This window comes from Protomyctophum bolini, assembly GCF_963924005.1.
Source record: "Protomyctophum bolini genome assembly, chromosome: 14".
Taxonomy (NCBI): domain Eukaryota; kingdom Metazoa; phylum Chordata; class Actinopteri; order Myctophiformes; family Myctophidae; genus Protomyctophum; species Protomyctophum bolini.
Window position 1 is genome coordinate 8,410,970 of NC_137875.1, and position 20,469 is coordinate 8,431,438.

At 43.0% G+C, this 20,469-nt stretch overlaps 2 protein-coding genes across 3 annotated transcripts in view; both read left to right on the forward strand.

The window, feature by feature from the left end:
* Positions 1 to 1,015: 1,015 nt before the first annotated feature.
* Positions 1,016 to 12,622, forward strand: LOC308328498 (clathrin heavy chain linker domain-containing protein 1-like). 2 transcript variants are annotated; one of them, XM_080782356.1, is made up of 10 exons: positions 1,016 to 1,137; positions 1,814 to 1,953; positions 2,798 to 2,999; positions 3,409 to 3,524; positions 3,674 to 3,767; positions 3,946 to 4,052; positions 4,565 to 4,787; positions 4,944 to 5,146; positions 5,571 to 5,759; positions 6,403 to 6,729. In XM_080782356.1, exons 1-10 carry the CDS (start codon positions 1,076 to 1,078, stop codon positions 6,597 to 6,599), a joined length of 1,533 nt encoding a protein of 510 aa, XP_080638482.1. In that variant the 5' UTR covers positions 1,016 to 1,075; the 3' UTR covers positions 6,600 to 6,729. The 2 variants fall into 2 exon arrangements, 1 of the variants encoding a protein (XP_080638482.1); XR_013965299.1 differs by lacking the exons at positions 1,016 to 1,137; positions 1,814 to 1,953; positions 2,798 to 2,999; ... (5 more) ...; positions 5,571 to 5,759; positions 6,403 to 6,729 and adding exons at positions 9,552 to 9,721; positions 10,512 to 10,580; positions 12,013 to 12,315; positions 12,470 to 12,622.
* A 1,233-nt stretch (positions 12,623 to 13,855) lies between these two features.
* LOC308328362 (adhesion G protein-coupled receptor E5-like) overlaps positions 13,856 to 20,469 on the forward strand; it is a gene marked incomplete at its 5' end in the record, with an annotated part of 7,114 nt that continues 500 nt past the window's right edge. Inside the window, 11 exons of the mRNA XM_080782138.1 lie at positions 13,856 to 13,918; positions 14,317 to 14,458; positions 14,540 to 14,659; positions 15,044 to 15,246; positions 16,591 to 16,785; positions 17,294 to 17,512; positions 17,764 to 17,990; positions 18,372 to 18,542; positions 19,057 to 19,228; positions 19,397 to 19,468; positions 19,668 to 20,469. The exon at positions 19,668 to 20,469 is cut by the window's right edge and continues 500 nt beyond it. Coding sequence (XP_080638264.1) covers positions 13,856 to 13,918; positions 14,317 to 14,458; positions 14,540 to 14,659; positions 15,044 to 15,246; positions 16,591 to 16,785; positions 17,294 to 17,512; positions 17,764 to 17,990; positions 18,372 to 18,542; positions 19,057 to 19,228; positions 19,397 to 19,468; positions 19,668 to 19,718 — 1,635 coding nt within the window. The 3' untranslated portion in view covers positions 19,719 to 20,469. The remainder of the gene's footprint in view (positions 13,919 to 14,316; positions 14,459 to 14,539; positions 14,660 to 15,043; positions 15,247 to 16,590; positions 16,786 to 17,293; positions 17,513 to 17,763; positions 17,991 to 18,371; positions 18,543 to 19,056; positions 19,229 to 19,396; positions 19,469 to 19,667) is intronic.

Here is a 20,469-nt window from a genome sequence, read left to right on the forward strand (position 1 = left end):
TAATGCATTTGACGAGGTAGATGCTGCTGCTGATGCAGGTCAACTAATCATTGCATGCAATGTTGTAGCCCTAGAATGGCTCTTGTTGTTACAAGAATGGCTCTTGTTGTTACATACTGTACAGTGTACAGTATGTAACAACAAGAGCCATTCTAGGGCTAGCAATGTTGGTCTGTTACACTATATCTAACTCTGTAAAGTTGCACTTTAATGCAAATGTCATGTTCACAGTTTAAAAATGTAATAATTTGCAGTTCAAATATTTTCTGAAATGTAGGTTTTGTGAACCAGCTAGGTTGGCCCACATTTTCATGTCAAGGACTCCCACATTGATCCAGTATGGGGACATCAACCCCAATTTAAAAATACTTTGTACCAGGAACCCCTATAACAGAATATTTTAGCTATTAGATTTAGTACAGAATTCTACTACTTTATATACGTATGTAGCCTACTGTATGTGTAGAGAGTAAAACCTATGATCTGAATGTTCACTCTTCTAGCCTACATTCTTTCATTGGATTAACTTCTAGCCGCTGAAACAATGGCCACATTAATTTATTTGTCTTTTTTTCTGGGGTCCCCCTCTAACTCTCCCAAGGACCCCTACGTGTCCCAGGACTCCCACTGTAAGAACCACTCTGCTATAGGTCAAGGGTTCCCAAACATTTCAGTGCCACGATCCTCCACAAAAAATATAACGGTACAAATGGAACCAAAACAGTTACAGACGTAACAGACCTGTTATGGTCATTCAGGGCTAGATCTTTAAGTGTTTCTGGTAATATTATTGTCTGCTCATTTTGTATGTACAGTACGTGGCAAAAAAAGACAGAAAACGCCCACCACAAGCCAGCATGGTGATGACCCCTGCTATTTTTTGAAAATCGACTATCAAGATGCTCAACATACTCCTCGACACACTATAACTATGTTCTAACCTAACCAGGTCATTCAGCGTGCTACAGTGTACAAAGGCCTGCTGTCAGCCATAAAGAAGGAGTACGATGACGCCATCAGTGTTGTGAAGAAGAGTCAGTATGAGGCCCGGGTGGCTCAACGTAAACGCAACGCCATGGAGGCACAAGCACCGTCTCTGGTCAACTACCACAGACAAGCTGCACAGCTGAAGGACAGGTGAGAGAGGATTATTATGACTTTGTTCATGACATGGACACAATCTCATTGGACAAACCAGATGCATTCATTGTTTAAAGATATAGCACGAGTGCTAGTTCTCAACACCTCTCCACAGGAGGGGTTTCTAGAATAACACTAATCTAAAACCCAATCAAGTACAAGTCAAGCTCAGAGTCAGACCCAGTTGTGATACCAGTAAGACTCCAGAGGGCGAGAAGCACGCATCTGCCTTGTTGACGGCAGACTCCTGGAGGAGCACTGGCGCTTTGGCATGAAGGGGCAGATCAACATGGAATGAATTCTGTACTGGCCATATAAGGAGCATGTCTTGAGTGTACAGGGTTTGATGAGGTCAAATCAACATTATGGAATGTCGGAACAGGTCAGCTCCATACAGTATGGAGATCTAAGGGTGATAGCGGGGACATTCTCTTGAGGGGTTTGATGAGGGCGGTAGGGCCGGGCCTTCATTTCCGGGCCTGTTGAGAGTTTTTCGCCGGATGGCGGGTGCGGCTGCACTAATAACTTTGGGGCAGGCCCGTCTAGAAATTTTTATGGACAGGTATAAGTCAAAATCGAAGAGGAAGGATGGATGGGGAAGGATCAAGATATGGAATGTCAAAGTGAATAATGTGTCTGAAGTCCACCTGACTCTCTCTCTCTCTCTCTTTAGGATTGCCATCATCCAGAGAGACACAGCAGAGGTCCAGTCCAAGTTGGACAAACTGCAGCAGTCCAGCGGAGACAAGTCGTCCTCCTCAGAGAGGAAGAGTGCGGATGAAGCAGAGACACGGCTGCCCAAACAGATACCTGGTAGACTAATATAATTATATAAAACACTGTCAACTCATGACATTCCATTTACTTTCTGATATATTTTGTATGAAGTTTCCACTTAACGGAGCTGACACAATAGTTGTTTAGTTAATATCACTAGGGCTGACCTTTGAAGCTTTTTTTTGTCCTTCAAAACTTCTAGACCAAAGACTTTCATTTGAACGTTCGACAACGTTGATTACTTTAATAACGTATAGTTTCCCAGCATAAATGAAATTGTTGAAGCTGCAATTGATAAAAATAAAAAAAGGTCTGCATACTGGCAAATATAAATATGTCCTGCATACTGGCAAAAAAATATAAGCTGTTTATATTGCCATTTGATCACACACAGATCTTTGTCAGGGATTTTTAAAACGAAGAATTCCTGATGATTAGTGTGTGAAACTAGCAATACACAGTGGAGCATTTTCTTTTTGCCAGTGTGTGTCTTTATTAGGCTAAATGTATGGTTGTTGGTCCTGCTTCATGTGCATGAATTACCCTTTCTCTGCAGTTGCAATTGAGCCAATATTTATTTTATTTATATTTGTATTTATTTTTTCCCCTTCGTTATCCTTATATATATTGTTTATTGTATAAAATAAATAAATTTCTACTTAAAGGCATTTCGTCTTGTCAAGGACATATTTAAAGAAAATAATTGGTTGGCGTTGTTTTTATTTGTGAGTTACAGTCCAGCCAGATGTCACATATGTTACCTAATGTTTATTACTGTATCAGCCTCATATCCACTGTCCATAGACTGACTGACCATCCATCCATCCTTCCATCCATCCATCCTTCCCCCCACCATTCCACCTCACATCTGTTCTCCCAGGCCTGTCGCTGGAGCAGTCTCTGGACCTGGAGGCGTTGGAAGGACATCTGCAGTGTCTGGAGAGCAGGAGAGACATGCTCCAGGACAGGAAGAAGAGTCAGTACGTTCCTCTGGAGGTCAAACAGAAACTGGACAATAAACTGAAGGCTGCCCAGGCACAGACACACCCACTGACTTCTGAAAATGACCGCCTGCGCCTACAGTAAGAAGCTTATTAGTTTATTTTATTTTATGGTTTAGCCAGTTTTTGCTTTTTTAAATGTAGTCAAAATCTTGGACACATATATATACCGTAAACCTTTGAAATGGACCTTATGGGATTATTTTTTACATGGTAGACCCAGAGACTCGAGGACAAGTGTTACTCAAACATAATCATGTCAATGAAGGACCACATTAACCCCCCACCAAAAAATATTTATTTCTGCTAGCGCGCAGCCACCGAGTGGCGCGCTATGAGCTTGTAGGTCTGCTATTCTGGAAAAATCGTGAAAATGCGGCGCAAATTTGAATATATATTCTTTCTTTCTTTCACTGTTCTATTATATAATCTTTTAGAAATGGTCAAAACTGGGAAGTGAGTCCAGTGGAATCCCTTCTCTGTTGTACAGGTACAGGCGCCTGAAGGTTGTCAGTGACTCTCTGAGCAGATGGAAGGATTCCGGAAGGCCGGTTCCTCTGGCAGAGCTCCTCACCGCCACCGTGGAGAACATCAGTCACATCTCAGGTTCACATTCCACCGTTCATTTGTTCTCAAACGTTTGCATGTCCCGGACCCCCAAATTAATATTTATTTGGCCGTGTTGGATTGCCAAACGTAAAAACTTGACGTGTGTGTGTGTGTGTGTGTGTGTGTGTGTGTGTGTGTGAGAACAGATTCTGACTGTGACAGTACTGACTGTGTGCTGTTGGAAGATGAAAGTCCAGCTAAAGTGAAGGAGTCAAAGCTGCTGGTGGATTACGTAGACAGGTACTGATCCGCACTTTTCAAGATATGATTACTATCTCTCTGGGACTCCTTTAGGTAGGGGGGAAAAGAACGGAACCCCTGGTGGAAAAGGGGCCCTGTATGTGTTGAGTGACCTCCTTCTCTCTCTCCCTCTCTCTCTCTCTCTCTCTCTCTCTGCTCTCTCTGTTTCTTTCTGTAGGTTTACAGAGTTGTTTGAGTCAGGAGACTATGAAGCAGCAGCGTTCCATGCTGCCAGGTCTCCTCATGGAGTTCTGCGGAACCAGCACACTGTGGACAAATTTAAATGTAATGCACACACACACACACACGCACACACGCACGCGCAGACAGACACATGTGCGCATGCAGATACACATGCATGCATTCACGCACACGCGAACGCGCACGGACGCGCAGAGATACATAATTATGACAACCTTTACACTTTATTATTAGTTATTAGTACATACTTCCCTTATAACTCGTATCGCCTACCTTACTTTATTTTACTGTGTCCAAAGCTGTTACTTTTCAGGATTAAATTTCAAAAGTAGCAGATAGCCTGGAAACCAGACGAATTTGCGACAGGAAAACGAATAAAAAAATATATATAATATAATATAATAATCCTTGGGGTGGCACTCCTCAGTTTGAATGACATTTTGCTCACCCCAGAGTGGTGGTGATCAATCAGAGCCCACTATACAAAGTGAGACTTTTTTCTTTGCTGTGAAGTTGGAATCTGTTTGTAACCACACCTTGGAAATAAATCTTCCACACCAAAGTTCTGTTCCTCTCTGCTCTCCTGCTCCCGCCAGTGGTGAAAGAGTATGATGGCAGGATGCCTCCATTCCTCCACTACTTCCAGGCTCTGATGGTGTCGGGTACCCAGGGAGAGAGGCCTCTCCTGGGGGAGGTGATGGTGTCGGGTACCCAGGGAGAGAGGCCTCTCCTGGGGGAGAGTTTGTCCGTGGACGGGGTCCAGTGTGCACTTCAGCATAACGTCATGGAGCTGGTCATCCATGGCATCACCCTGCACAAGTACGTAGAACACATATAGTGGCTTGTGTGTCTTGCGACTTTCTATTTTCTATTTGTTATGTAAATGTTAAGTATATATGGCTTGAGTGGTTAGGAAAAATAGACTAGCTGTCTATGTTATTCTATTTTTCTGTGTGCGTGCGGCGCTGCTGCCAGGCTGGCGTTCTCGGAGGCACTGGGGGACGTACTGACTGAGCGCGCTCAGACGCACCCCGGGACGGCAGACATGTGTCTGACCCTGGCCCACGCCGTCTACGCAGCCTGCCGCCTGCACAGGAAGGCCGCACTGAGCATGTGCAGGAGGGGCATGCTCCACGCCGCCCTGGACTACATGTACCGGTGTCCACACTTCACCGCTGGTATGCACGCACGCAGGCTTCGTCAGAGCATTCACATCACATAGATTCAACTCACATCATACACACGGTCAGAGTTATAATAACCCACAGCTGAAACCAATTACCAAGGACCAATCACTTGTTTGCAAGAACAAACACTGAGCAGCTAAATCGTCGCTATATCGTCGGGCAGAAACATCTTATCTCTATATTCTAACCTTTTATGTATTTGCGTAAATTAACACCGTAGGTAGGTAGGTATACAGGTAGGTAGGTAGGTAGATAGATAGATAGATAGATAGATAGGTAGATAGATAGATAGATAGATAGATAGATAGTTAGATAGATAGATACATAAAAGACAGACAGACAGATATATTAAGAATAAGCATAAATAGCCAAAGTAACAGATCTGCGAGCTCAAACCCTCCCTCTCTCTCTCCAGAGGACAGCATGTGGTGTCTATCCAGGTGTCCTAGCCTGCCTCTCCTCCAGATGTTGACGACAGAGAGCCTCCAGCAGGGTCAACAGGCCATGTTGTCTGTGGGACTCACCTGCTACCGTCTGCTGATGGATAAACAGCACCACCTGCTGGCCGTACAGCTACTGGACTCCCTCTGCAGCAAGGGAACAGGTCAGGTCTGCACCATAGAGTATTAAAAGGATAGAGACTGAACTGGTGCGAAGCTCCGCCCCCTCCGCTATTCATGTCAGTGGAAGTTGCTCAGTGGCGTTTTGAAGCCGCCGGAGGGACCGCCTATTTCCGCCTTTTTGGGTGCATTTCCGCATTTTACCTCCAAAATTTGGAGGTCAAATGCGGAAGTGCAACCGAGCGGCGAGCGCTCAATGTTAAAGCTCAGCTGCACAGGGTTTCCTCGTCATGAATCTACGGGTCCGCCTGCAGTCCTTCCTCTTACCACTAGGGCCCAGCGCTTCAACATTGGAGTGCCTAGCTGGCCCCTTGGTCTGCAGTCTGCACGCACGCAGACAGACACACACACACACACACACACACACACACACACACACACACACACACACACACTTTATACATTTTGAAAACTTGTGAAATGGGACCTTCTGCATAATGAGTATACTTTCTGCTTTTGGTACTATACGCATTTTGATTCTGGACTTTTACTTAAACAGTATTTCTACATTGCAGTATTGATACCCTTACTTGGGAAAATGATGTTTTTTCAACCACTCACTCTCTCTCTCTCTCTCTCTCTCTCTCTCTCTCTCCCCCTCTCCCTCTCCCTCTCCCTGCCACCCAGGTGTGTTGGAGCAGGCCATGGTGTCAGACAGTAGGGGTTGGGGGGAGCTTTGGGGAGAGATCTCCACATGCTGTGTTGAACTGCAGCGCTCTGATCTGTCCCGCCACATCCTCAGTGTCCTGCTGGCTCACAGTGGGACCAGCAGACTGTCCCCAGACCTGGACGGACTGTCCCTCATGGACCATGTCTTCCTGTAACCCAGGCAGGGGCAGGCACCGGTGTAAAGTAACTATAAAGTAGGCTACTTGAATACAATTTTGAGGTATTTGCACTTTACTTGAGTATTTCCAATTTCCAATACATTTACTTCTGCTCCACTACATCTGCAGATCCAAATATTGTACTTTTACTCCAGCATATCAAATACATTTGTATGTCAATTACATCCTTGCACATAATTCTGCATTCATTAAAACTCTGAGTCTAATGATCATTAAACTATTTGAAAGAAAATATTTAAAAATAAAAGTAAAGGTTATATTCCTGGACGATCAAAATATGTTGTCATTTCTTATGTAGTGTCATTACAATTAGTGATGCACCGACGTATCAGCCACATCATCGGTATCGGCCGATATTGCTGATATCGGTCAATATCGGTATCGGTAAATAAAACTGACATTAACCGATGGCAGTAGTCAATGTGTATCTGTTGTTGAGGCATACATTTTGCATTGGCTATGTTGGTGCGTTGGTTATCTGTATAGTCTACCAAGCTGTAGATTCAGAACATTTATTTCTTGTATTGAAGATGTATTTGTTTCCCTGGCACAAAAGGGGAAATAACAAAAACTAAATAAACATATATCGGTACACATGTGTAGTACTGTACTGAGGCTCATAATAGGAGCGTCCCCCCGCCTCATAGTATCCGACTGTCCGAAAGGGTTGGATAAAGTTTGTTCAGTGAAGATGTGCTGGTTTTCGCCGTGTGATAGGAAAGCACAGTTTGCATTTTATTTCGTTCAAGAAAAGGGCTGACATGATCAGGGCTGGTCTGGGACAATTTTGCGCGAATTTGGCCCAGACCAGCCCACCACAACCAGCGTGCAGATAGCAGAAACTATACCGCCCGCTCCGTCGAGGCACACACAAACAAGCCCTAATACCACCACTTTCACAGAACAACATAAATTATACAATCCAACAGACAACTGCACAACCCTTTGTTGCTCTCACAAGAATGATGCTGGCAAAATGATTCAAGATAGAAGAGGGTTTATTTGTCACTCACAGGTACAGTGAAATTATCATGATGGCACTGGCAGAATGGCAGCACGCCCCGGACCTTTCCTGGTGGCCTGCCACCTATTGGTTTTTTTTTTATATCATGGCGGCCCTCTACGGTCGCATACCGGAATATGCCCGTTATGTCTTATGGCCAATCCGTGTGTGTGTGTGTGTGTGTGTGTGTGTGTGTGTGTGTGTGTGTGTGTGTGTGTGTGTGTGCGTGCGTTGGTGAGCCAATAGTAGTAGTAATAGAGTTGTTGCTTGGATAGAAGCGTGCGTAGTCTGCGTGTGTGATTTCACTGCGCAAAGACCGTAGGATGTTAACTTCCGAAACACACACACCAGTTATTAGTTGTAATATAGAGAGATAGACAACTACTATAGAGCGTCGCAGTCCCTCCCCCTTTCAGAACAACGAACGGCCCAGGAAATGAAAACGCAATGCATTTCCCTATAGGCAGTTCTTATTTAATTTATTTAAAGACCTTTTAAGCGTCGTACGAAGCCAACTCTTGTCGGGACAAATCATGACAACACACAGAATTCTTCGGGCCAAACAAAGAATTAGAAAGTAGAAAAAAACGGCAGGTTACAACACTTTTTTTGTTGTTTTTCTTCTTTGTAATTATTTGTTTGGTCCAAAATATTGTGTGTGTTGTCATGATTTGTCACGACAAGAGTTGGCTTCGTACGACGCTTAAAAGGTCTTTAAATAAATTAAATAAGAACTGGGGAAATGCATTGCGTTTTCATTTCCTGGGCCGTTCGTTGTTCTGAAAGGGGGAGGGACTGCGACGCTCTAGGCTACAATCCTTCCCACCAGACTCAATCTTCCTGGTAGCAAATTACATTATCACAAGCATCTACAGTGAAAATATACAAACATCCCTGTGTCATTTCATCCATGTTTCAACTCTGTGATAACCCAGACATCTTTACATCTTTGACAGCTAACACACCAGGTGTTGTGGTTGAAGAAGAGTCCAGAGAAGGATGTCTATTAGAGATGGCATGCACCTTTGACCTTAGCCTAGAGGAAGCCTTCATGACTAATGTAATTAAATACCAACCACATGAAATGAAACCAAATGGACAAACCAAATTGTCCATTTGGTTTCATTTCAACTGCATTACTTAATTTCCAAGAACTCTACACAATTTGTGAATGACTGAATGTAGAATAAGAATTGTTATACGTTTGCCTGTTAAATTTCCATTTCTGCTAAGCAGCCAGCTGTAGATGCTTAGATGATTTTATTTTATATTATGAGACTAGTCTAAACAGAAGTGGGCAGGAGGCTTCACTTCTGCCTTCTATTCTCCCTAAATCATCAAAAGAGCTTCCGTGCCCCAGACTGTATGAGAAGCATTTGTACATTGTGGTAGGTAACAGTCTAGCCATATGAGACTAGTTTTTATTTTCTTTGGTAGCCTATAGAGCACGTGCACAGTGCACACGTTTGTTGTGAGGGGCTTACAAATGGCTGGCCTCTTCAAAAGGAGGGCCAGACAGTTATTGAGGTACTCACTAGTCACTACTCACTGCTACTAAATATCTGCTATTATACGAAGCCGATCAATTTGGAGGAGGCGTTATTTCCTTTATCCATGATTGACCATGATTGATGTCTGCTGTGTCTGACAAGTTTATCAGCTGTATTGTACGTGTGTAACAATGTTCTGCCTTACATGCACTTTGTAACTGTCTGTTTTCCTATTGTCTGAATTCACAGTGGCAGTGTGTGTGTACTTCGTACAAAGTATTCTTCTACTAGCCTACTTCTGTTTATGTGAACATGCATGCGTGTGTGTGGTTTATGTGGTATAATATGTGACGGTTCTAGAAATGTCATAGATCTTTGTCTTCCTGTTTGCTTCATTTCTTTTGGTTTCTCTACCACGGTCTCATCTTGACTGTTGACACTGAATTTGAAGCTGCACAGTAGTTTAGGATTCTACAAACTATATATTCTTTAACAAATGTGTAGACCTAGTCATCTTGGCAGAGGGCCAGAGGCTGTGGTATAGGTTTCTGATACAGTATTCAGTTAGCTCAACATGGGACTTTGGAAGGCCTTACTGATTATGGGTAAGTCTTTCAATTAGATCTGTATCTATCGGTTATTTTCAAAGTTACCAATTATTCTAACGGGTTACTTTTCAATGAATCAAATAATCTTTAAATTAAAGAGTTTAAATTATATTATAGATAAACTGAATAGATTTGTGTTATATATGGCATTCTTGCCCTGATGAAGACCTGTTCAGGTCGAAACATTTTGGCAGTTGCCTTTTAATTTAATAAAGGCGTTCCTCATTTTTTAACCTTGTGTGCCCGGATCCTTCACTTTTTATTCTCTTTTTATCAAGATTTGTGTTATAATTGATTAATCCGATTAGTCTGATTAAACACTTAAGCCCTATTTTACACAACACACTGGTGTTGAGCGAAGCGACGAGTTGAGTGTTTTTCTACATTTTTAAACGTTTCGATATTTTTGGGGCTTTTCCTGCCTTTATTGATAGATTCAGTAGTCTGACAGGAAATGGGGAGTCGAACTCACGACGCGCTGTCAGGCATTGGCAGCCAAGGTGCCCAGACAGCTACGGGGCCTGTAGCACCTTATCTTACAGTGAATATACAGTCAGTTTATGAAGGTAGAAAGAGTGGTATCTCCAAGATTCTCCAGAGCTCAAAAGATGGGGAGAAAGTCAAGATGCACTACCCTGAAAACCAGAAAAGAACGTCTATTGATATTAGTCTGACCATGCAGGCTAAAGATGTTGTCAATCACTTTGTTGGTGGATACTGCACTGCCTGCTTGTTGTCATGTAGTGTGAAGAACACAAGATTAATAGAGTCCTGTCTTATTCCACAGGGTTACTGTGTATGCTGAGAAGATGCGACTCCAGCTGCAGAATTGGGAAAGAAAATGTTATGGGAAAATGTATGTTGAGCTGTATCTTTATCCGGTCATCTGTTTTTAATTATTTATTTGGGGCAATTCTGAAAGGCTCTATGTCCAATAATTATTGTAACATGAATAGCTTTAGTCTGGCATCCGGGGCGTGGAGTGGGACATTTGGTATAGGGCCAGGCTATAGTTTTCTTTTATTGGCCTAAAATACTGTACATTAATGAATCCACATGCTGACCTTTATATTTTGTTTTTTATTGGGGGTTATGTGGCCATATCATTAACAACCCATATAAGGCAAAATGTTCTAAATTTCATTATGCTTTTAGTGACTATGCATGTGTGACTATTTTCATGATTCTGAATCCATTCCAAGCATTAGATTTGCACAAAAAACACAAACACTCCTTGGGCTAAAAACCTTATCACAAATGTGATGAGGTCAGCACAGTGGCTATGGCCATTTGTTTTGTGCAAAATGAATACTTGGAATTTCGGAATCATGAAAACCCCCTAGTTTGACATGTTACATGCTACTTAACCCATCTTGGGCGGTAACCCCTTTTGGTGTTTTAAACATTATGTTATAATTTAGCTATTGAAAAATAGCAGATCTACAAGCTCATAGCGCGCCACCGAGTGGCGCGCTACGAGCTTGTAGGTCTGCTATTTTTTTTTTATCGTAAAAATGTGGCGCAAATCTTTGAATATATATTCTTTCAAAGTGAATGTTTTAAAATCAGGTCTAAATGGGTTAAAGCATGATGAAAATTTGAAAAGTTTAATTTACTATGAAATCGTATTTCATAGTAAATGTCTGTCAGACAGTCAGTCAGTTTATCACTCAAAATCCCCATACATGGGAAAGCCCCAATATACACTGCCCAGTTCTTGTGACATCATCGTGACATCATCAGCGATGGAGATGCCTGATGTCATAGTAAAAGCGACCTGCTGTCACAATTAAGCCCATATATGGAGATCCCTGATGATATACATCTGACCTCAAACCCTTAGATCTCCATATATGGATACTGTATGTCAGAACCTGTTCTGACATTCCATATGTCCCCATCCATCTTTCCTCTTCGATGTCTCCCTTTTGACTGATACCTGTCCATTTAACTCTAGACGGGCCTGCCCCAAAGTTATTAATGCAGTCGTGCCCGGCAGAGTTCTCAACAGGCCCGGCCCTACCTGGGCCCTCATCAAACCCTGTACACTCAAGACACTGCCTCCGCTGCCACCCTTAGATCTCCATATGGAGCTGACCTGTTATGACATTCCATATGTTGATCTGACCCCCCATGCCAAAGCTCAACCAGCAGTCTGCCGTCACCCAGGCGGATGCGTGCGCGCATCCGCCTGGGTGATTGAACAAAAGTCATTGAACAAAATTAATTGTTCTGTTGGCTGCCAGACTATTTTGTAATGTCTATTAACTTTATATCACTGTCCTCAGGTGCTCTGCAGGTAAAACATGTGAATGGCTTTGATGGATGCTCTAGCAGAGTGGAGGTTTATCATGATGATCAGTGGGGAACCATATGTGATAATTGGTGGGATCTCCGTCAGGCTCAAGAAGTGTGTTGTGGAACAGCTCAGGCAGCCAAAACTGGGGCGTTATTTGGCGAAGTCCTCGGTCAGATCTGGTTGGATAATGTGTATTGTAATGGAGAGGAGAGCTCCCTCAAAGACTGCGCTCACAGGGAATATGGAGTTCCTGACTGCAGCCAATCTAAGGACGCTGGTGTGATCTGTTCAAGTATGCTTCATGTTTTATTGTCTGCTATGGATAATATGTTTCCCACTTCTGTTTATCATGTCATTCACAATTTTTCCTTTGGATCACTGTTTATAAAATTGTCAAAATGATGTTACTGTATAGCTCTGATCAGTTCCCCTTCTCTGCCATGCAGAGTTGCAGTGTGACAAGTTCAAAGGAGACAGTACACAGGTGAGTTGTATCTACATTATGTCGCCTGGTTCCCGTTCTTGATTTACATGGCATTGTTTTCAGAGTAAAAAAAACATTATCAACCACTTACAAAATAAAGACACACAATAATAGGGTATGCGTTCGCTTGAAATCATCATACCTAGAAGTCATGTGGGAACGCCTACTGAGTGGCGACTTTCTGGCCTTGACAGCTAGCCCATACATCCAAACAGAAAAGTCCTAGATTGCATTAAACGACGTTAAACTCACTTTGCCACTCGATTTGCCACTCACTTTATGCACGCTATTATAATATTTTTCTTCAAACTTCATTGTATTAATTTTCATCATACGAAAAAACAACAAACAATATACAATTTTAAATAAGGTGCAATATAGTGAGCAATATAAAAAACATCAAAATGCAATATAACCTCCTTAGACACTGCATCCTCATATGCAGACATTTTCTGCAAAGCACTAGTGAAGTGTGCATGAATAGAATATCTCCATAATGAAAGACAGACAGCTTGTGACATAACTAGACATGACTAAACACTTTAATTCGGAAGTGTCATTCAGCTTGCATGTGTCTGTCACCCTGCCTGTGGTTTCATCTACAGTAAGTTGCCAGCTAAGCTGTTACTACCACTTCCTTTATAGTATTGTGATTGAAGCCAATAGTTGACACTGATTTCTCAGAAGGGTCGGGTTGGGACAAAACGTTTTTTTTTACTACACCAATGCAACTCACTACCTTAAAAAACGTTTTGTCACACTTTAAATCTGCAATATGGTTCTAACTTGTGAGATCTTTAAACACTGCTAAAAACTAAACACTAATTGTAAAAAGATGATAATGTGAATCAAACAATAATATGAGCGTGCAAAACCTTTCACTCTGAACTCCAGTAACCCCTGCATATGCATCGATCGAACCCTAACCCACTGTCTGCTGTCTTCCTTTGTTCTCAAACTCTTGACTTACATCCAGCGTGAGCGGTCTGTCTATATGTCTCTCTCTGTTTGTCTCCATCCATCCATCCAGTCTTACATCCAACGTGAGCGGTCTGTCTATATGTCTCTCTCTGTTTGTCTCCATCCATCCATCCAGTCTTACATCCAACGTGAGCGGTCTGTCTATATGTCTCTCTCTGTTTGTCTCCATCCATCCATCCAGTCTTACATCCAACGTGAGCGGTCTGTCTATATGTCTCTCTCTGTTTGTCTCCATCCATCCATCCAGTCTTACATCCAACGTGAGCGGTCTGTCTATATGTCTCTCTCTGTTTGTCTCCATCCATCCATCCAGTCTGTCTATATGTCTCTCTCTGTTTGTCTCCATCCATCCATCCAGTCTCGGGTGATGTGGAACAGCTGCACTGACCTGGCTGAAGGAAAGCAAAGTTATGGACATGTACTACTAGAGGTATACACGCATGCACGCACGCACGCACGCACGCTCACACACACACACACACACACACACACACACACACACACACACACACACACACACACACACACAGTCACACACAGATGGCTGCACTCAACAATCTACCAACTCCACACACACCGTGTGTGTGTGTGAGCACCTTAGCAGCTTTGCTGTGCTCATGGCCCGCTACCCCTTGGAGGTGAGGCATGGCTCACGCACGCAGGCACGCGCGCGCACACACACACACACACACACACACACACACACACACACACAGTCACACACACACACACACACACACACACACACACACACACACACACACACACACACACACACACACACACACACACACACACACACACACTTTTCTCTTCTGTTGTGTATAGAACATTACAGACCTATTGGAGTCCCCCGGGCAGCTCAACAACAGTGACGTCACTGGGTTGCTTCAGGCAGTGGAGGATGCAGTGAGGCTAATTGGACCTCAGCTCCAAGACAACTACACCTACATAGAGACAAACCAGACAGGTACACACGCATGCATGGGCGCACGCACACACTAAACTGCACGGAGGGCAGCATTTGAAATGGGTTTTTGTGTTTAAATAGAGGTGAAGCTTGCTGTGAGGAAGGGAAAGACTCCACCCACTGGACCAATTCATCTGAGCACTCACAGTGCTGCTCTGGACACTGACTGGCAGACGGCTACTGGGAATGGAATGTACCCTGGTAAACTGCACTCCACTCCTTATTAATGTAATAATGTAATGTAAAGTTCATTTTCTCCCCATGTATGTATCACTGTCACTGTCAACCCCTACTGTTGGTCTGTGAAGGGTGTAGAGTAGACAGACCTTTCTCCTTCATGCACATGGAGTCACAGAGCCATGCAGGGCCCGTTCTAAGGGGAGCAGGGGTGGGCAGAGACCACCCATAATTAGTTATGGGGAAATATATATTTTTTGCCAATATAAAGAATACCACAAAATATCGTATGGTCGTGGTCAGGAACTTTCCCCCTGTGTTACTCACATCCTCTCCTCTGATGCACAATTCTTGTCAACAAAGACCTTCTCATTTCTTATACAGTATTCATGGGTTATTATTCCACAGGTTTTGCGCTCGCTGCGTTGGTGAGCTACAAGAATCTGGAGAAGTCTGTTAACCACTCCTTTGAGCATCTCAGCGGACACCAGAAGGATGGTGTGGATCCTAACTACTACCAGGTCTACTCTAAAGTGGTGTCAGTTGTAGTGTCCAACCCTTCCACAGAACTCCTAGACACACCTGTCAGCCTCACACTGAGACACCTGCAGGTGGGACAATAGCAGCAGTCTATAGCGTAGTTATATGCATGTAACGAATAACGATTCACTCAACTCACAATATGCGCATGCTTAAAGTGAATGGCACATCGAGTGGCAAAGCAACATGCAAAGTGAGTTTAACATTGTTTAACATTGTTTAATGCAATCAGATAGGACTTTTCTGTTTGGATGCATGGGTTGTCAAGGCCACAAAGTAGTGTTTTGCCACTCAGTAGGCATTCCTGCATAACTTCCTGGTTTGATGATGATGTCACGCGCATACCCTCTATACGATTTGAATCACAATACGATTCACGATTTCTTTAAACTAATTTATTTTCCAGACAAAATGACAGAAATTATTTCTCTTACACAAAGATCCTATATTTTCTTCACGATTCAAATTGCAATTTAATTGTCTGTTGTTGTTTGAACAGATTTTAATCGATTTTACGATATATTGTTACATGCCTAGTAGTTATAGATGTATGACAATGATGTGTGTACTGTGTAGCCTATTAGTAGTGCGTATGTAGTACAAACACATTGATCCAGTTTACATCAGCTTGCAGTATAACACACAGTTGTGATATGCTATAACCAGTATAACACACAGTTGTGATATACTATAACCAGTATAACACACAGTTGTGATATGATATAACCAGTATAACACACAGTTGTGATATACTATAACCAGTATAACACACAGTTGTGATATGCTATAACCAGACTAAGATAACACTATCGTTGGACAACAAGTTAAAGAGTGTGCACATGCTTAAACTCACCTTCTATTGTCTCACAGTTCCATCTGTTTTATTTGGACGTATTTTCATACAAAATATGGTGATAACACAAATGGAACAACATGTATGCACACAGCAGCCATTCCCTTCTTTCGGTGTTACCGATGATGCTAATTAAGGCTCTGTTCCATTTTGTGTACAATGATGGTTCTCAAACTTTTTAATTTCAAGGACCCCCATAACTCTGAATGTGTACTAATGGAACCAAATTAACCCCATTTGGTTGTAGGCCTGTATAGCTGCTATTGTTGCTACATTTTCAATTTGAATCCTGAAAAGTATCCGTTTTGTACATATGATATATCCACACCCGATGCTATGAATGAACGATCACCCACCTTTTGAAGAATATCTTGAAGTAATATAACATTGTAATATAAGTTACATTACAAATAAGAAAAGACTTGACATCTGAGCTCGTTAACTATAAGCAGTTTGTTCCACTTCCTCTGGTCTCCCTGTAGTAGCCTACCTCTGCGCACCCCTAGGGGCACACCCCCATTTGAGAACCACTTGGCTATAGGATGTGTTTATTGTGTATTAGGAGGATAGGGAGAAGAATACGTCTGTGAGCTTCATCTGTGCATACTGGAAGTCTGGACCACGAGGACAGGAGGGGGAAGAAGGGGCATGGGCCACAGATGGCTGCACTCAACAATCTACCAACTCCACACACACCGTGTGTGTGTGTGAGCACCTTAGCAGCTTTGCTGTGCTCATGGCCCGCTACCCCTTGGAGGTGAGGCATGGCTCACGCACGCAGGCACGCGCGCACACACACACACACACACACACACACACACACACACACACACACACACACACACACACACACACACACACACACACACACACACACACACACACACACACACACAATTTCATTTCGTTTTCATATTTTTAGTCACTCAAAATATTTCAGTGTTTCATTTCGAGTGTTAGTCGACTAAATATTATACGATTTTAGTCAACTAAATCTACAGTTGATCTTGAGCTATTTTCAGAGTGCAACACCCGAGCGCAACCAATCATAAAATGATCTCTTACCTCCCTAACATTTTAGTCTAGTTTTTATTTGTCAGTATATTTAGTCATGATTTTAATCATCATGTCTTTTATTTAGGTTTAATTTAGGTTTTCGTCAGTGAAAAACAAGTCGACAAACATTTTTCGTTATAGTTTAACCGCCGAAATCAACACACTGACGCACACGCATGCACAAACCTGCTGCCTCTTTCCCTGTGCAGGAGCTCTTTGAGCTGCAGTTGCTGACAAAGTTGGGCCTTGTCGCCTCTTTCCTGTGTCTGGCGGTGTGCATCTTCACCTTCAGGTTCTGTCCATACTTCCGCCCAACCTCTCCCGCTCTGGGACCTCTAACCCGCACCACCATCCACCTCCACCTCTGCATCTGCCTCTTCATCGCTGACGTCACCTTCCTCGCTGGCATTTCACAGACTAAACATGAGGTTTGTAGAGTACCCAAAAACTGTATTCAAGTCAAAAGTATTGTTGAAACTTACTTTAAAATACTAATGACTCAAGTAGACCAAGACTTGTAACCTCTGACTTAATCAGGGTTAGCTAGGATCCCATGGTTGTTTAGTATCATGAAAGAGACCAAGACAAATTCCTTGTGCAGGTTACATTTCCTGGTACATTTTCCCATTGAAAAAAAAACACATGGGTGTGAAATAATTGTATCAATCCAATCTTTTAGGTTGTTTGTAGGCTCGTGGCAGCCTTGCTCCATTACTTCTTCTTGGGCACGTTTTGCTGGATGTTGTTAGAGGGGGTCCTGTGCTACCGCATGGTAGTAACGGTCTTCGATGCCGTGATTGAGCCTTGGTACCTAGTGTACACTGTGGGATACGGAACACCTCTGGTCATAGTGGCGATTTCACATGGCATTCTGAATGCCATGGGGATAAAGGGCACTGGACGACAGTAAGTAAGCGTGTGTGTGTCTGCATGTGTGTGCGTGTGTGTGTGTGTGTGTGTGTGCGTGTGTGTGTGCGTGTGCGTGTGCGTGCACGTGCGCGTGTGTGCGTGCGTGTGTGTAAATTAATTCATAGTAATAGAATGAAAATGCATTATGCGAATTCATGCACCATTGAATATTATCTTTGTGTAATATGTCAGCAGCCGTATGTAAAATGCATCTCTCTCTGTCTCTGTCTCTCTTTCGCTCTGGAAGGGGTCCCTTCTCTTGTGAACCGTCCTGGCTGGTGTTTTAGTTTTCTTTCCTTTTCGAGGGTTTTTTATTGACTTGACTAGTTCTTCAGTGAGGGTCCTAACATGAACGCCTGTATCGTCCCTCCCTGTCAGCTGCTGGCTGCCTCTGGACCGTGGCTTCATGTGGAGTTTCAACGCTCCCGTGGTTCTCATACTCGCCCTGAATGTGTTCTTCTTCATCATCACCATCTGGAAGCTGGCCCAGAAGTTTAACGCCATCAACCCAGACCTCGCCAACCTGCACAAAATCAAGTCAGTCTGCTTGTGTGTGTGTGTGTGTGTGTGTGTGTGTGTGTGTGTGTTCTGAAAATGGTCCCACAGGAGAGGAGGCTTTTGAAGATTCTAGGAACCACTATAGGCCTGCATTGTGGGAGTGCAGCATTCTAGTGGGGTAATACTAATAGGATACAATGAGCTCTTTTAAGATATGCAGGTATGCCTGACCAGATTAGTATTTAAAATTCTGAGCCATCATTAAAGTCTCTATAGAGACTTGCAATATGTAACTAGTTTTTCTGAATCCTGAAAAGTAACATTGGACATATCATGAGGTTTCCACCCAACACAGACAGACTATATGTTTCTATGTCAGTGGTTCTTCGATTTTTCAAAAACAGCAGACCTACAAGCTCGTAGCTTGTAGATCTGCTATTTTTCAATAGCTAAAGCATAACATAATGCTAACACCAAAAGGGGTTCCCGCCCAAAATGTATTAATATGGTTAACTTTCTCCCTTGCTTCCCGTCCCTCTTCCCTTCACTGCTCCCCCCTGTCTAGGTTGTTCACAATTGCAGCCGTTGCGCAGGTGTGTGTGCTGGGTCTGACGTGGGTGTTTGGGATGCTCCTGTTCACAGACGGGACTGGAGTGGCAGTGGTCTACGTCTTCACTATCCTCAATAGTCCACAGGGGGCGCTGATATTTATCTTTCACTGCCTACTGTCTAAGAAGGTAATGGGATTTGTTTTGTATTTAAACACATCTTCACACACCAGAGAAAGATGTAGTGATCGGGAGGATCAGATAAAAAAGATTCACAAATAAATCTAAGAAAAGTAAGAACAGAGTTATGGTGAGATTGCTTGTCATCATTTAATGATGTTATGCCGCCCTCTACAGGTAAGACATTGGTACATCAAGAAACTGTCTATCTGCACAGGACAGGATAACCATTCTTCCAGTCAATCACAAGTAAGCAGTAATGCAGCTGCTTTTGTCCTGTTGTACACTCAAATATTCACAATCACACATAATGCAACCACGTAATTTGAGCTTGTCTGTGTGTGTGTGTGTGTGTGTGTGTGCGTGTGTGTGTGTGTGTGTGTGTGTGTGTGTGTGTGTGTGTGTGTGTGTGTGTGTGTGCGTGCGTGTGTGCGTGTGCGCATTTTAGGAGAGTCGCAGTCTTCAGACAAGAGGATCAATCCCTCTGACCCAATGTTAACAATCAAAGACATTGTTGAAACCTTGTTTTGCTGTATTCTATAGGGTGACATGAACCCTTCACATTTTTTTGTGGAACTGCTTGGTATGGAGGGGTATGCATGGGAGGCATGTGTGGTGTGGGTAATATGGCATTCAGGAAGAGGAAGGGGCTAATCAGTTCTACTGAACATGATGTCATTTTCTTTTACATTAATTCTATTACGTTAATATACCTTATACAATTGGGGTGGTTATATCTTGTCTCCCTGCTCTTCTATTTCTCTCTCTCTCTCTCTCTCTCTCTCTCTCTCTCTCTCTCTCTCTCTCTCTCTCTCTCTGGGGGAAGTATTCTCTAATTAACTGTTTGTTTTTGGGCCAAAATATTCCTTCCGGAAAAAGGTTGTACATGCCATGATTAATTGTATTTTTGTTTAGTGAGCAACACTCACTCAAGTATGGGAACCCACGTCTGTGTGTTCATTCAATGACCCACCATGTAGGCCAGGTGTGCCCAAAAGGTAGATCGTGATCTACCAGTAGATCACAAAGGCTGTGCATCACATGCCCTAAAGAAATATATAACAAAAACAATCTTGAACTAAGGTGACTTCATTGATTGACATCAAAAAGGGCCTGACAGCTCAAACACACAATGCAGTGCTTGGTTTTCAAGAGTCGTCGGTAGCATTGCAAAGTTATACAAAACAGTACTAATTCCATTTCCCCTGTTTTTTTTCCCCCCCCATTCCGAGTGTGTCATCTATATGGGT